At 37.5% G+C, this 17,336-nt stretch overlaps 1 protein-coding gene across 1 annotated transcript; it reads right to left on the bottom strand.

Annotated features, from left to right (window-relative positions):
* Nucleotides 1-15,118: 15,118 nt before the first annotated feature.
* Nucleotides 15,119-16,492, bottom strand: LOC127086452 (uncharacterized). Its single transcript, XM_051027218.1, has 2 exons — nucleotides 16,163-16,492; nucleotides 15,119-16,024 (listed from the first exon to the last, which is right to left on the bottom strand). The coding sequence occupies exons 1-2, from the start codon at nucleotides 16,490-16,492 to the stop codon at nucleotides 15,119-15,121; spliced, it is 1,236 nt and encodes a 411-aa protein (XP_050883175.1).
* Between the last annotated feature and the right edge of the window lie 844 nt (nucleotides 16,493-17,336).

Below are 17,336 nucleotides of genomic sequence, written 5' to 3' on the forward strand. Positions count from 1 at the left end.
ATCTGGGGGCTACCAAGCCAGGAAGAAGATCCACTATTAGTAGTATCAATTCAGAGTTAAACTCCCCCGTTTACAACTCATCACTTAATCCCTACCCAATGCAATCTATACCTAGGAACTCCTAGATAGAAACCTCCAGTTTCCATTCCTATCACTACAAATACAATGTAATGTGCAAACACCTTGAACTTGCTTCACAACTTCATTCAAGAACATAATCACTCTTGCCTACAGGCTTTGAGTAACAAACACTCTCAGGTTTACCACTGAGAAACACATGGTAACCTTCCCACAGATTGGGAGGTTTACCTTACACACACCCTTAAAAATTCATTCTAAGAGGCTTACAAAAACTAGATTACAATCAGCTATTTATAACCTAATCACCCAACTGGATTTGGGCCTTCAGAAAGTTGCAGCAGACTTGTTCTTTGCTGTTGCAACTTCAGCAGAAAAATTCTGCTACAAACAAGGTCTTCAAGTTCCTAAACTCTCTCCATATATATCTCCATATTTTGAGCCTATATATCTTCTGATTTAGTCTTCAAGACCTCCACCTGGGAGTTAGGATATTCACCAGATATCCTTGCTGATCCCAGAACATATACTGAATTAATTAATTCAGTTTCCTACACATGTGCGATGTCACAGACCTGACGTCGTGACATCGTACATGACATGTTGGTCCAGATGTTGAATTTCTTCAACCCAACATATTAAAACAACAGAGGTGATTACATTATTTGTTTTCTAAAATTAATGCCAATCCTGAGGTATTAACAATCTCCCCTTTGGCAAATTTTAGCTAAAACAAATAATCCTCTGTTATTATCTCCCCCACCATGAACACCAATGTTGGTGTACATGAGGAAGAAGAGGGACAATACTCAGTTGTACCAGAACCCTTCCCCTCAACCGGAGAGCTTCCAGAAGAATATGTAATGCTGAGTACATAGACAATGTAACTCAGATCACACGGCACAACTGTCTTCTTAACTCAGATCACAAGACACAAGTGGAAACCCCAGTTGGTGGATTTTGTGCCTGATGCCAACTTCTGTTTGCTGCCACATCCACAGTTGGCTTTCTTCTGGTACATTCTCATCCCCAGGATATTTCTCTCCCCCTTTTTAGCTAAACATTTGTAAAGGAAGCCCTCACAAAACCAGATCCAGGCGCAGCTTGCCCAAACCTTAACATACCCCATGATTCTGAGAATGGAGTGTTTTTCTTGTGAGAGGAAGAGGGCTATTGCATCCTTTAAATAGTCCAGCCTGTGCCTAGGAATTTCCGGTAGAAATAAATGCTTGGTCAAGATGCATTTATTTTTGCTGAGAAACAGTCAGAGAATCACCAACCAAATCTCAGACTATCTTTGAATACCTTTTATAGCTCTTGACTGTTTCTTTTCCAAAACAGCCGTTCCAGTGCATGGAGACCATTCCATATATGCAGTCAGACATGTTGCACGCGATGTCTTAACATTCCTGCATTCAGCCAGTATTCAACTTAGACCTCTGTCATACCTCCAGACACCTAGCACTGCTACAGCCAGCTTTCCACACTTCAGTTGATGGTTACTCCTCCTGTACCACACAGCTGTAGCCATCAGTCTTATTCTGGTTTATCAGACTTAGCCACATCACCCTCATAATTCCTAATGACTTTAAGATTCAGAAGGAATTGACAGCAATGTCCAGGGCAATGTCATGACATCCAGTCAGACATTCTTCTGCTCACTCAGTCTTGACATACATCACAACATCCTGATAACTATCTAGTCATCTGAGAGCACATAGACCACAAGCTTGGTGATTGCTTGCAGCACAAAGGCACAACTCCCCCTGTCATGGGCAACCTACTCTCTTGGAGGTCACACATGATCATATCCAACACCCCAAGGTTGGACCTTCACATACTTCCTGATTCAAAAAGATTCCAGACCACTTGATGAAAGGAAAACATAAGACGCATCTTCATGTCTTCAAGAGCGCACCCTCTGTCCAACCCTCTTGGCTGAACACATCCACACTCTGTGTCAATTTCTCTTCTAACCAGAACAGAAGATCACTTCACAAGATGTTTTAACATCAGCTGGGACTTCCTTCACAGCATCACAAGGAGCACTATCTGATAGACTTCAGATATTACTGAGTCCTCAGCTTGGGCCAGAGGAACCCAGACATACATTGGGATATATACACTCTCATCCCACTACCAGAGACAGTCTTCCATAGATAGCTCAGAACTTCTACCACAAGCTCCAAGAGATGAATAGAGACCACCTCCTTTTGTCTTTAACTTAATACTTTTCTGTTCAAAAGTAATTTGTCTCAGACTTTCCTCAAGACTAATCAGCTGCCTTATGTTGATTACCTTGATTCTTCGAACTCACTTCTGAGATAGACCAAATGCCACTGGTTGATTACCTCCTTCATGAATTCTCATATGAACAGGTCAAATGCTGCTTTTTGACCTCTCCACGTGTATCAGACTTCTCCCAAAGATATTCTGACCTTCCAGGTGAAATTTGAACTTCAAGCCTTTTGAAGTGTCCAATCTACAACCCTGCAGACCCTTCTATCTTAAGTTGATGTGCCACTTCATCAACTAAGAATCTGATGTTGAACCAAATGTCACAACATTGTGTTTTGACATCCAGCTGTTGAATTCAGCTCCTTCTTCTGCCACTTGAAAGAACTTCCTCCCTTCACAGAACAAGAGTTCAATGTTCTCATAGACTTGATTGTGGAACCAAGTTTGAGTAAACAACCTCCATCCTGCAAGTTTGCAGTTAAGTCATCCAAGCTCACACCTTGATGAATCCCTGCTTCTTCTCCAAAGACATCAGACACTCTGATGTATGAGTCTTCAGAAGGACCAGTTAGACACTAACCCTTCAGCTTTACCAAGGATTCCACATCCTAAGGCAAGGCTGTTTCCATGATGTCAAGACTGCTGCCACTTATTCTTGACTTCACAGTGTGCATAAGCTAATGCACTTCCTTACCTAGATCAGAAATAAACTGATCCAAGTAACCACCATCAAGACTATGATGTCTTCTTCTTCTTGTACATACCAAGGCTGAACATGTTTCTTGCCAGGAAACCTTTTCAGAGATCATATGCTTTTGCTGCCACCAAAGAGATAGATCATAAGCCAATGTACTGTCCTTCCTGTGATTCTGCACAGGGTCTTGAAGAAGTGATGTTCCAACATCTTTAAGAACATCAGTTATCTTGAGCTCCAAGGATAATCAATTAAACACTTGCACTTGGCACAAGTAGACATTGATCTTAAATCCTTTCCCAATCATCCCTTCAGATACTTCCACCATAAGAATACTTTGAAAATACTCTTCTTGTGTCAACATCTTCTGCTTGCAAGCACCTAGACAATTTTGAAAGTCTTCCCAGATTAAATTCACTCTTAGGAATGAGAGAGATGAATTCTTCCTTGCAAATGTGACACACAACCACCAGAACCCATGTGACACAGGTCAACAGCCAACCAGACCCTAGGCTGACCAGACTTGAGGAGGTTAACCAAGACTCCCCCTCAACTTAACAATCATGGATACTCCACACCAATATCCATGCATTGTACACATATGTCTCAACATGACATACACTATCCCTACCAGTGGCAACTAACTCCTCCAATCAGACCAATCAGACTTCAGCTGACCATAAGTACTAGTGAGACAAACAACACCAGTCAATGGTAGATATGCATTGCCAGAGCATATTACCTCAACCAACCTATGAATCTTCATATTCTCACTCCTAGTAAGAACTGCCACTTCTGAACGTGGTGTTTGAATAACAAGATTCATGGTTCCAGCCCCCTTAAATGATATCACAATCAGGTTACCCCATTATTGACTGCTAACATCCAGGAGACTTGTCTTCCAACACACCATAGTACTTCAGGGAACAACTATCCAATCCTGATCAACCTGCAGGGATATGCCAAACAGCAGGAGATTGCACAATGTCACATCTCAACCAGCTCAACTTCTAGGGATGACCTTCTTGAGCACACACCCAGTTGACCCTGCGTTTGTCAACTTAGCACACACAGATGTCTCCTCTTCCAGGTCAGGAGTAGGTTCCAAACAGAATTATCCCTTTGTTTGAACCCTAAAACATCTGCTCTTCAACCAGTAGCTGCATACTTGTTGAACAACATGTTCTAACATCACATAGAACATTGGTTCCACCTCCTTGGAACAAACCTTCCTTGCAGGTCTTCAAGGTCTTCATATACACTACTCAAGAGAGTAAGAGAATCAGTGATTAAGTGACTCTTACCATCCTGAAGTGAGAACGTCATGACGAGTGGACTTGAGGAGACTCACGTATCTTTGACATCTTCAGTAGATTATGATGAGATCTTGAACACAGCAGCCTTTCATCCACATGAGGGGAAACTACATCAGAGTTTGAGTTTTGCCAGGTATTATGCAGCGGAAATCATAATACAACTCAACCTATGACCACACACTTCACCAGATTGGCCTCCAAGACCATACCAGGTTTGAATGTGATTTAGTACTGGCACAGCTGTCCCACACACAGGCCTATTGCCAACCTCCAGAGACAGGTACACACCATTCCTGTCATGAACAGTCCATCCACCTACTTCAAGGGACCATTCAGGGAATTACAGAACCTTACACAGGTTCCAGCATCAGTACTAACATAACTCCTTGCCAGCTACCAGAAAGTATCACCCATGGATCTCATCCAGAGACAGAACAGGATGCCTGCTCTGATACCAATTGAAATTCTGGTGTAGTCAGTATTCAGATGTTCTACTTCAAGTCATGACATCTGATCTAACATTGTACCTAATACAGCAAGACAGTTATTACACTCTGTACTAATGTGCACCCTTTCACAGTGTCACATCCTCTCCTTCTATGTCATCCTAGAATGAAGGAACACTTAGTTATGTGCACCATAACATTCACTACTGTTGTTTTCCTACACAGTTATCAGCACGACGTCTCAATCCTGTTTTGGACATCATCTGTTACATTGTTCCAGTTTGTTGGTCATGTACTTGTATTTCCTAGATTAAAGGTTGTAACAAGTTAAACTAATCTCCATTTATTAAGGAGCTAACAAATAGATTATTTGTTAGGTTCATTAATTGTAGCTTAGTTGTTAGTTTCCTAGATTTTAGATCAGCTGGTGGATTCCTGAAGAATAGCCTGAGAAAAATCCTGAAACAGAAAAACTAACCATCCAACAATATAGCATATGCTGTCAGGAATGAATGTCACAACATTCCGTCTGACATCCAAGCCCAGAACCATATGCTCAGTCTGTTTAGTTCCTGAACACAGACTGCTAAATTTGCTGTACTGTAAAAGACCAACCAGTCTCTACTTCAGTATCAGCTTACTGGAAGAACTGTCAAGACATCCAGTTTGGCAATTTCACACTGCTCTTTTGGCCAGGTCTGATATGCTTTTTAAAACCAGACTTCACTACATACTGAACTGAATTCATCAGCTTATTAAACAGTATGTGCTGTTGTTGATGAATGTCAAAACATTCTGATTGACATTCCAACAAAAGTCTATGTATCAGGTTTGTTATTAACTTGATTGGCAGACTGTAACACAACCTGAATTATGGCAGACATGATTATAACATGCAGTAGGTAAACAAACACAGGAAATTGTTAACCCAGTTCAGTCCAACATGACCTACATCTGGGGGCTACCAAGCCAGGAAGAAGATCCACTATTAGTAGTATCAATTCAGAGTTAAACTCCCCCGTTTACAACTCATCACTTAATCCCTACCCAATGCAATCTATACCTAGGAACTCCTAGATAGAAACCTCCAGTTTCCATTCCTATCACTACAAATACAATGTAATGTGCAAACACCTTGAACTTGCTTCACAACTTCATTCAAGAACATAATCACTCTTGCCTACAGGCTTTGAGTAACAAACACTCTCAGGTTTACCACTGAGAAACACATGGTAACCTTCCCACAGATTGGGAGGTTTACCTTACACACACCCTTAAAAATTCATTCTAAGAGGCTTACAAAAACTAGATTACAATCAGCTATTTATAACCTAATCACCCAACTGGATTTGGGCCTTCAGAAAGTTGCAGCAGACTTGTTCTTTGCTGTTGCAACTTCAGCAGAAAAATTCTGCTACAAACAAGGTCTTCAAGTTCCTAAACTCTCTCCATATATATCTCCATATTTTGAGCCTATATATCTTCTGATTTAGTCTTCAAGACCTCCACCTGGGAGTTAGGATATTCACCAGATATCCTTGCTGATCCCAGAACATATACTGAATTAATTAATTCAGTTTCCTACACATGTGCGATGTCACAGACCTGACGTCGTGACATCGTACATGACATGTTGGTCCAGATGTTGAATTTCTTCAACCCAACATATTAAAACAACAGAGGTGATTACATTATTTGTTTTCTAAAATTAATGCCAATCCTGAGGTATTAACAGCTACCCAAGTCACGAAAATGTCATGTGATCTGACAAAACCTCCTGAGATAATAATTATGTGTATAATTACCCCTTTGCCCTTATGTCTATATTGAACACAAGGTATAGACCGTGTCACCCTTGTCCAGTTCAATATTGGGCCCATAGACATTTATCCTATTACGCAGGATGGGCAAATTCCATCTAGGACACTCATGTCCCTCAACATGCTTTGTGGAGTACCCATCAACTGTCTTTATGGTTATCCAGTTACGGACAACGTTGGATCAGCAACAAAGCACTCGACTCTACATCTAGGATCCATAGTGGTTTCAGGTCGAAGAGTGGTATACACTATTATCACCATGAGAATAACTTATGACACTTTGCATAACTTTCTATATAGTATTCTCATAGCGGGTCAATCCGGTATAAATATTACTCCTAATATTCATACCTATGTTTAAGACTTGATAACGCTTTATCCATGATCCATGAGATGTGATCATCAGTCTACAAACATAATAGTCTTAATGCTTTAATGTTATCCCACTTCACATTAAAGCTCGACTACTGATACTTTAAGAATAGTGCCCTTATGTTTAATGTGTTCTCATGATTAAGTCACACTTAATACATTAAACGGACTATCTATTCTAGGGACTTTATTAATCAACCATAATAAAGAAAATGCCTTTAAATAATTCGACACAAGTACCAAAAGTATTGGCCTCTAGGGCTTACACCAACACATCAAACTACTTTTTAAAGTTAAATTAAATAAATATTTTTTGCAAATGGGAGGTGGAATTGGATACACATTCACCATTTCCCGGAGTAACTGATTGGTTAGTGCTCTCTACATCGATCGATTACTTAGAAGAAAAAACACTTAAAATCAAACACCACTCATCAAACTTTTATGTGCCCTTGTGCATCATTTCAAAAATCTTTTTTCATAAAAGGATAGTTCAAGTTATTTTCAACGCGAAACAAAAACAAGCACTTAAGTCTCCATCGTGCGAGCACACAACTCGATGTTTGAACGCAAGAATAACTTAAATTCAATCATATAAAATCAACCAACACATAAACTTATTTTTACAAACTACGATGCTCTGGTTTTCTCATTGCACAATGAGAATACGTAGGCACAAAGTTTTGAAACCTTGGTGAGCACAATAATTAAAAAAACTTTTCCCTCTGTAAATAATTTATTTTTGTAAACACTCAAATAAAATAAAATAAATATACCCTTAACAAATAATCAACCTTAGAGCTTTAGGAGGTTCTCGTTAAGTACAACGGACGTGAACGGTATTAATAGTTTCCCCTTGCATAACCGACTCCTGAACCCTAATTTGGTTACGATGACCATTTTACCCTTTTCTTTCCCTTACGATTTTATCGTCATTTCCATTTTCTTATGAATAAATAAAGAATAGTGACGACTGTGTTAGTCCATCCGCGAGTGTTCAATGCGCTTCGTGAGATCATATTTTTTGAGATGCGACAGCTGGCGACTCTGCTGAGGAATTTCCCTAAAGATAGTCAAGCCTACCATTTAGTTATAGGCTTGTTTGCTTTGTTTGTTTATTTGTTTTATTTTTATCTTATTTCTTTATTTTGATTTATTTTTTTTGTTTTATTTCTTTATTATTTCATACCTTTGTTCTCCCCTAAATCTAAATCCATGTGTCTACAAATCACACTACTCAACTGATCATAAAGGTATCAATATTAGTAATGTTCAAATTGTGATGATAGCAATTGGATCCTCAATATTGATTTTTCTTTTACTAGTAATAATAACTCTAAGGTGTCTTTTTGGAAAGGAATCCCATATGGAGTCCGATCTAAATCAATGGTATTATATTGATGGAGGAGATGGAAGGATTGGACTTGGACATGTTCACGAATTCAACATCTCAGGTAAGTCATTCTCCCTTAAGAAACGAGTGTTACAGGCTATAGAGAATCTAAGTGATCAGTATATTATTGGTAGAGGAACACATGGTATTGTGTATAAAGCTATGATTAGTCAACAATTTTATGTTGTAAAGAAGTTTGAATTTGGATGGAACAAGTAAAAGAGGTTAAATATCATGCACAACGAAATTGAACTCCTTGAGATCTTTAGATATCAAAAACTAATCTAATCTGATGGCTATCGGATTGTGTTTATTTTGATGGTTATCTCTTGAAAAACATGAATGCACATTCAGTTTATGATAGCGATATGAGTAGAAGTTATAAGGAAAAAGGGGAATTATGCCCCACATCGTTTTTTTCATAAACAATTTTAGTGTTTATAAAAGTCAACAATGCATTACTCAATGTCTTCTCGGGCAAGTTTGAAAAAGATGTTGTTATGAATTGGGCTTAGGCCCAACAATTCTTTTAAAAATTTTAAATAATTAATTTCTAAAGATATTAATTAAAACAATTATTATTAGTTTATTCTAGAAAAATATTAATTTATAAATTATCCTAGTCATCAATGATATATCATTCAAAATTATTTTTTATCTAAATCATCAATGCCACGTATGCAAAAGTGGAAAGGACCATAAAAATCCAAAGACCATCAAAGTTAAGGGACCATAATTGTTGGTTTTGTAATAGGGGGACAAATTGTTTAAAACGCCCAAATTAAGGGGATCAAAAATGCATTTAAGCTTTTTTCACAATCAAAAGTATATGCTAGGGGTTAAATGATGGTATGTCAAATGAGAGGGAGATTTTGGAAAGTGAACGACGCATTGTAGCCACTATTAGTTCAATTCTTTATTTTTTCAATTTATGTTTGACCCAAAAAAGAGGTGACATGGATTGCAAAATGGATGTCCTCTTCTTTCAGCACTTATTAACTTATATATGCTAGGGTTTTCTATTTTTATTAAATATCCAACATGCCCTTAATGAGTGAAAATAATGTAAAAATAGTTACAAATAAATTAAATCAAATAAAATAAAATAAATCTAAATAATCAAAATTAACTTGAAACAAAAATATTGAAAATTATATTTGCTTATTTCGAACATTTTCACACAAAAAAATGAACTCAAAATGAATCAAAGTTGGGCGCAAAAATGCTTAAAAAATTAAACTAAATGCATCAAAATGATCAACACGAAATAAGCTTCTCGAAAACACACATGTTTTGATCAAATTTTGAAATAAAAAGTGATTGGTTAAAAGGCTCAGGCTGATCAAAAAGCGACCGAAATAGTAGTCGAAAAATAAAACGAACACGCCATGATAAACTACGTGAATTGTATGTTGGGGGAGTTTTTCACTAGAGAGCATTTGACATTGTGAGACTTCTTCTTTTAGAGCAACACCTTTGTGAGACACACACCACACATTCACCCAAAACCTTAACGTGATATATGGGTGGATTCTCTCATTTATAAATGCTCAAGTCTCCATATTTCCAACCAATGTGGGACTATTACCTACACTACTCACACTTGATACATTCTTAACACTCCCCGTCAAGTGTGAGTCCACAATGTTTCCCCTCAAGTGAAAGCTCTTCTTACTTACACAAAATCTTCTACCGCATGAAACGTTTCTTATTCACCATACTGGCGCTGTTAACACTCTTCAACGAAATGTTTCTTATTCATCATACTAACGCCGTTGACTTTCGATACAAGTAAGTCGGTTCCTTTCTTGAACCAAAGGCTCATGATACCATTTGTTGGAGGAGTTTTTCACTAGGGAGCATTGAACATTGCGGGACTTCTTCTTTTAGAGCAACACCTTTATGAGACACCCACCACATATTCACCTAAAATCTTAAGGTGATAGGTGCATGAGTTCTCTCATTTATAAATGCTAAAGTCTCCACATTTCCAACCAATGTGGGACTATTACCCACACTGCTCACACTTGATACATTGTCAACATTGTAGATTAATAAAATTGACGTCTGTAAGCTCGATTTTAAAATTTCCGCCCGCTAATTTCATATACATTTGAGAATCAGGTCAACCGATCTGTCTGTAAATCCAAAAGTTTATTCTGGTCGATATTTTACGCATTATGCAGAATGTAATGCATGTTATATTATATAGATGATGTGAATGTTATGATAAAGGTGTCGATTTATTGAAGGAAGGGCAAAATTGGGGTATGACAGGTGAATTGTGAGCTTCTTCCAATATCACCCTTCTCAACTCTGAATCAATCGACACATATAACCTCTGATTGAACAAAAGGACTCCATCCATGGGTTGGGTGAAGCCTAGATGATTAGCTATAGGTTGTAACTCGACATCCATTAACTGAATTTGGCTTATTCTTCCTCTCAGATCACATGTGATATTCAAGTTACTAACCAAGAGAAAATATGAAGAGAAATGAGGTTTCTCTTTAGTTTAATTTTTATAATACCATTATAACATATTGATTTTCCCTTGCACATGGAACCTTATTACTAATGATCGACGCTCACTTTAATCAAGTGATTAGAGTTAGGTTAGGACAACTAATTCTTCATCAATTAACAAATTAGACACTAAGCACAATTAGGAAGAGAATATGGGTGTTACAAATAATAATAATAATAATAATAATAATAATAATAATAATAATAATAAAAATATCAATAACTAATTTTAATATGAAATATTTACGCGGATAATTTTTTACCATAATTAAATAAAATAACGATTATCAATTTTTGTTTTCAAAATTAGAATAATTAATTTCCCACGAAATTCATGTGTTTTAATTTATAATATAGAAAGGGAAAAAACCATAGCCTTTAGACGACATATCAAACATCTTATTTATCTAATCTCACTAATTTTCAATAATTGTATATCAAACGCCTAACTCCACTTAACAAAAATTAATTGTCCAAATATATAATTTCAATGTTTGATTTTTAATGAAATTCATGAAATCAAAGAACAAGAACACAAATGGGTTATGATAAATTTATACAAAATAGACTTGAGTTGCAAGTTTTACTGATCAAAGAATGATTTAGATCGATAGATAGATAAGAAATAATACTTATGTTATGCTCCACATCAACAAACAATATCGATTTTAGTTAACTTTAGATATTTGTATGGCTTTTTCAGTATCTTCAAGTTCTAGTCTCAACTACTAATTTAGATGAACAAAAATTAGAATTAGAATTATGTTTATAGACTAAATCTACATTTTTAGAAGATAAAAGTTTCAAATTCAAATTTCTTGAAGAGCATATGTTTGGTATGGCGTTAGTTATGTTAAACGTGCTTCTAAAGTAATATTTTGGTGGAAACATATTGGTTATGTTAACCGTGCATCTGAAATGATATTTTGGTGAAAACAAATTGTGCTATTCAAGCAAAAACTACATATAAAATAGTTCTCCAAAACTAAATCCACAACAAATGTAATACCAAACTAAAAATTCACTTAGTCATGCATTTAATTAATTATATATTACTTTTTTTGTTTATTACTTTCATAATACTCCTTTTTTCTTACCATAAAATGTAATTAAATTAAAGTATAACATCGTATTGGTAAGTAAAAAATGTAAATAATTTTTTCCCAAATCAATTTGATTTTTAACTCCCAATTCACTATCCTCTAGGCATTGATTTTGTGATAATATTAGTTTCACCTTGATTAGTATATATACTTTACTATTAAATTTCCGTACAACAAATCGGAAGTTTGGTTAACCATTTAAAAAATTTCATCTGGAAAAAAATTTCATCTCTGCAGTGATTATTATTATTATTATTATTATTTTTAATTTATTTTTAATTTTTTATATTATTATTATTATTATCAATATCTCAATTTTTATTATTCATTATTCATGAACTACACATAAAGAGAGACAAAACTATAATTGTGACATATGTTTAAGGATTAAGAAAATTTGAATAGAGTATATATTCTCTTTTTATATTTGCCATAAATCATAGAAGTCTCATGTACCATTGTATTATTAACCTCCTTATCCTCATTTGCTTTCACCACCTCTTCCATTTTCATTATCGTCTCGTCTACTTCCACCACCAAACCCATGGCCACTACCTCCACAACCATAATTTCCTCCGTTACTGCTACCACTTCCACCACCATAATCTCCTCCACTACCAGTGCCTTTACCACCACTTGTTCCACCACCATAATTGTTGGAACGTAAAACATAAAACTAAAAAATGAAGGTTCAACAATGGTGGAAGAAAAGAATATTGGGGAAGATGAAGTTGAGAGAGAAAATAGAGAGAATAGAGTAATATTTTGGATGAGTATATTTTTGCATTAACCTTGAATTGGAATGATACAAATATATTTATACATTGGGAATAAAAGCTACAACTAAAGTGACTCTAAAGAAAATAAAATCTGTTAATTTTGGGAGGGAAAAAAACAGAATTTTAATTTTCAACTAACACACCACCTCACTTTAGTTGCTCCAAGTCCACAATGCTCAAACACTTCTTTAGCCTCTTGAACACATCACTTGTCACACCCTTTGTCAACAAGTCTGCAACTTGGTCTTCGCTTCGGCAATAGCTCAACCTAAGCTTTCCATCACCAACCAATTCCCTCAAATAATGAAATCGTATCTCAATATGCTTGCTCCTTCCGTGTGCAATCGGGTTCTTCGCAAGATTTATTGCGGAAACATTGTCTACAAACAGTATGGTGGCAGCATCATCACCATATCCCAATTCCTTCAATAGATTCATAAGCCACATAGCTTGGCACGCACCTAACGACACCGCAATGTACTCGGCCTCACAAGAAGAGAGTGCTATAATCGGTTCCTTTGTTGAACACCAAGAGATTGGTGTACTACCAAACATAAAGATGTACCCCGCCGTTGATTTTCGGTCATCTTTATCTCCACACTAATTGGAATCAGTATAGCCAAGTAAATCGCACTTACGCCCCGTGTCCGATGCGGGAAAGAGAATTCCGCAACCAAGAGTACCTTTCACATATCTAAGGATCCTCTTGACCGCCGCCAAGTGAGACACCTTCGGTCTCTCCATGAATCTACTCGCAATACCGACACTAAAAGCCAAGTCTGGTCGTGTATTGCACAAATACCGTAACGATCCAATCAAGCTCCGGTAAAGCGTTGGATCGACATCATCCTCCTCATCACTTTTGGACAGCTGCACTCTAGCCTCACAAGGCGTAATACAAGCATTACAATGCTCCATATCACACTTCTTCAAAATATCTAGAGCATACCTTCTTTGGTGCATAAGCAGCCCCACTTTTGACTTGTGAAACTCTATGCCAAGGAAGTAATTCATGACACCAAGGTCCGTCATCTTAAACACTCTCATGAGCTCACTTTTGAACCTTGAAACACTCTTGTCATGGCTGCCCGTAATCAAGAGATCATCAACATACAAGCAAAGTATAATCACACCATCATTCGTATCTAATCTCACATAAACTCCATGTTCGGATACACATCGTTTGAAACCAATGTCAATAAGAAAGCCGTCAATACGTTTGTTCCAAGCTCTTGGAGTTTGTTTCAAACCATACAACGCCTTATGTAGCTTGTAATACTTCATCTCTTGATCTTTTATCACGAAACCGGGTGGCTGCCCCACATAGACTTCCTCGACAAGAGGACCATTCAAAAACGCAGATTTGACATCCATTTGGTAAACCATCCAATTGTTGTTATGCGCAATACCAACAACCAAACGAATAGTCTCTAATTTAGCCACCGGTGCGAATACCTCCTCATAGTCTATACCTTCTCGTTGCAAGAACCCCTTCGCCACTAATCGAGCTTTGTGCTTGATTACTTCACCTTTGGGATTTGCTTTAACCTTATAGACCCATCGCACACCTAACGGTTTCTTTCCAAGTGGTAAATCGACCAACTCCCAAGTACCGTTCTTCTCAATAGATTCCAGCTCCTCTTTCATTGCACATATCCACTTAGGATCACTTAAGGCTTCTTCCTCATTTACCAGTTCGGATTCGGCCACAAGCGTGAAATGAACAAAGTCACCATCGTTATTCACTTCGTTATCTTGGAATCTTTCGTAATCTCGGAGTCTATGAGGCAAGGCTCTTTGCCTCACTGGTCTACCATCATTAACAACAACATTTTGCGCTACTGTAGGTGCTGGTACAACTGTGTCATTAGCCTCAGGATCAGAGAATTCAAAAAACTGCTGCTGCTGCAAATCTTCTCTGTGTAACCAGTTACTACAATTTGGGTAACGGGTTACTGCTGCATTTTCTGTGAGTAACAGGTTACTGCTATTTGGGTAACCGATTACTGCAGCATTTTTTGCATTTTTTACTTCATCAAAAGTCACATCCCGGGTTATGACGACCTTTCGATTTCTTCCATCGAACAACTTGTACCCTCCAGTAGAGTGATATCCTACAAATATCAGCTTCTCACCCTTATCATCCAATTTCTTCCGAAGTTGATTCGGTACATGTCGATATGTAATCGATCCAAAAACGCGCAAATGATTCAAATTTGGTTTGAAGCCACTCCAAGCGTCTTCCGGTGTGAGTTTCTCTAGCTTCTTAGTGGGACACCTATTCAACAAGTAGGTGGCTGTAAACACGGTCTCACCCCACAATTCCTTAGGCAAATTCTTCCCACAAATCATACTACGCACCTTTTTCAAGTAATTGGCCAATACTTAAAAGATTACACTTAATTCCCGGTATATACAAGACATCTTTGATCCTCGAATGTCCACCATTCCTCTTTCCGATCAAAACATCTCCTACCCCTTCGGCGCTTAAAGTGGTGTTGTCGGCAAATTTGACTTTACTTTTTGCCGCTTGATTGATTTGCACAAACCAATCTTTTCGACCTGTCATATGTGTTGAACAACCGGAATCCAAGTACCACCCATCTCTCCCTTGGACTCCATCACGAACGGTAACCAACGCATTTCGATCTGAATGCATTTTCTCGCTATTTTCCGGAACAGTACAACTGCTGTCCCGCAAACTTTCACTGCTGTAGCTGCTGCCCGGAACATCCGTAATGCCATAACTCCCCTCCGTGATCATTATTAAAAGTGTGTCCTCATCATCTACCTCTTCCCTAGCAATCTTGGCTTCATTATTGTGATTCTCGTTCGATTTACCACGACACGAATTTGCAAAGTGTCCAAACTTTCTGCACTTGTAGCATTGCACCTTACTCACATCACGCTTCTTGAAACCATTGCTATGACCACTATCCTTGGAGATACATTCACCCTTTTCACTCGTCGAATGCTTTGAATTTTGCGAATCATTTGAACCAAAATTCTGAAAATTTGATTTACCTCTCGCCACAAATTTTCCTTTCGACCTCTTATTCTTCTCATTGAAACGCGCTTGCAAATCAATCTTCGCTTTGGCTTTGTCGGCGCCTCTCTCATCCATCCTTTGTTCATGTGCCTCTAACGAACTTTGCAATTCATCCTTGCTCAAAGTTGTTAGATCCTTTGATTCTTCAATAGCCACAACTATGTTGTCGAAATGCGGCGTTAACGAATGCAATACTTTCGATACAACATTCTACTCAAGAATCATTTCCCCATAAGATTTGATTTGATTAACTAACCGGGTAATGCGCGTAATGTAGTCGTTAATCGTTTCTTTATCTTCCATTTGTGTTAACTCGAATTGTCGCTTGTAAGTTTGTAACCTTACAACCTTCGCTTTGACGGCACCGACATATGCTTTCTCCAAGATTTCCCATGCTTGCTTCGCCGATTCACAATCGCCAACCTTCTCGAAATTGTCGTTATCAACACAAGAATGAATCAAGAATAAGGCTTTGTAATCCTTCTTCTTCTCTTCTTTGTGTGTAGCTCTTTGAATGTCGGTAGCCTCTGCCCCTAATTGTGTAACTCCATTGGCGATGATCTCAAGCACCTCTTGATAACCAAACAAAACGCTCATTTGTTTTGCCCATTTATCATAATTCTTCGAATCAAGAATCGGGATATTGGTGGGAATTCGATCATTGGAAACGATTGCCATTGTTGCAGTGGATTAGGATCGATAACCAAGGCTCTTGATACCAAATGTTGGAACATAAAATATAAAACTGAAAAATGAAGGTTCAACGATGGTGGAAGAAAAGAATATTTGGGGAAGATGAAGTTGAGAGAGAAAATAGAGAGAATAGAGTAATATTTTGGATGAGTATATTTTTGCATTAACCTTGAATTGGAATGATACAAATGTATTTATACATTGGGAATAAAAGCTACAACTAAAGTGATTCTAAAGAAAATAAAATCTGTTAATTTCGGGAGGGAAAAAAACAGAATTTTAATTTTCAATTAACAATAATCTCCCCATTTACCACCACCTTCTCCACTTCCACCACTAGCTCCACCACCATAATCTCTTATGCTACCACTTCCACCTCCACTTCCACCATCACAATCTCCTTCTTTACCGTTGTCTTTACAATCACCACTTCTTCCACCACCATAATCTCCTCTACTTTCACTGCCTTTACCAGCACCATTTGCTGCACCACCATAATCTCCTCCACTACCACTACATTTACCATCATATTCTATTCCTTTTCAACTTCCACTTCCTCCACCACCATAATCATCTCCATCACTACCACTTCCACCTCCTTTTTCCCTACCTCTCCCTATTCCACCTCTACTACCTCCTCCTTGACTGCCATCGCCACTAATAACACCAAATTCGCTATCACCATACTCCCCACCTCCTTTTTCCTTACAGTTTCCATCATGAAGTGGCTCCAAAATCATTTTTGTTCCACCTAAAGTTGCAAAGTTTTACACAATTGACTTAATTAACCAAGATTCACATTACTTATCAATCCCATTAAAATAAAACA

This window comes from Lathyrus oleraceus, chromosome 1 (genome assembly GCF_024323335.1).
Source record: "Lathyrus oleraceus cultivar Zhongwan6 chromosome 1, CAAS_Psat_ZW6_1.0, whole genome shotgun sequence".
NCBI classification, from domain to species: domain Eukaryota; kingdom Viridiplantae; phylum Streptophyta; class Magnoliopsida; order Fabales; family Fabaceae; genus Lathyrus; species Lathyrus oleraceus.

What these genes read in the sequence shown, in the direction of transcription:
- LOC127086452 (XM_051027218.1), bottom strand. Translation starts at nt 16,492, where the DNA reads ATGGCAATCGTTTCCAATGATCGAATTCCCACCAATATCCCGATTCTT. An exon ending in TCGGTGCCGTCAAAGCGAAG is followed by an intron (nt 16,025 to 16,162) that starts GTTGTAAGGTTA and finishes ATTCTTGAGTAG; the next exon opens with AATGTTGTATCGAAAGTATT.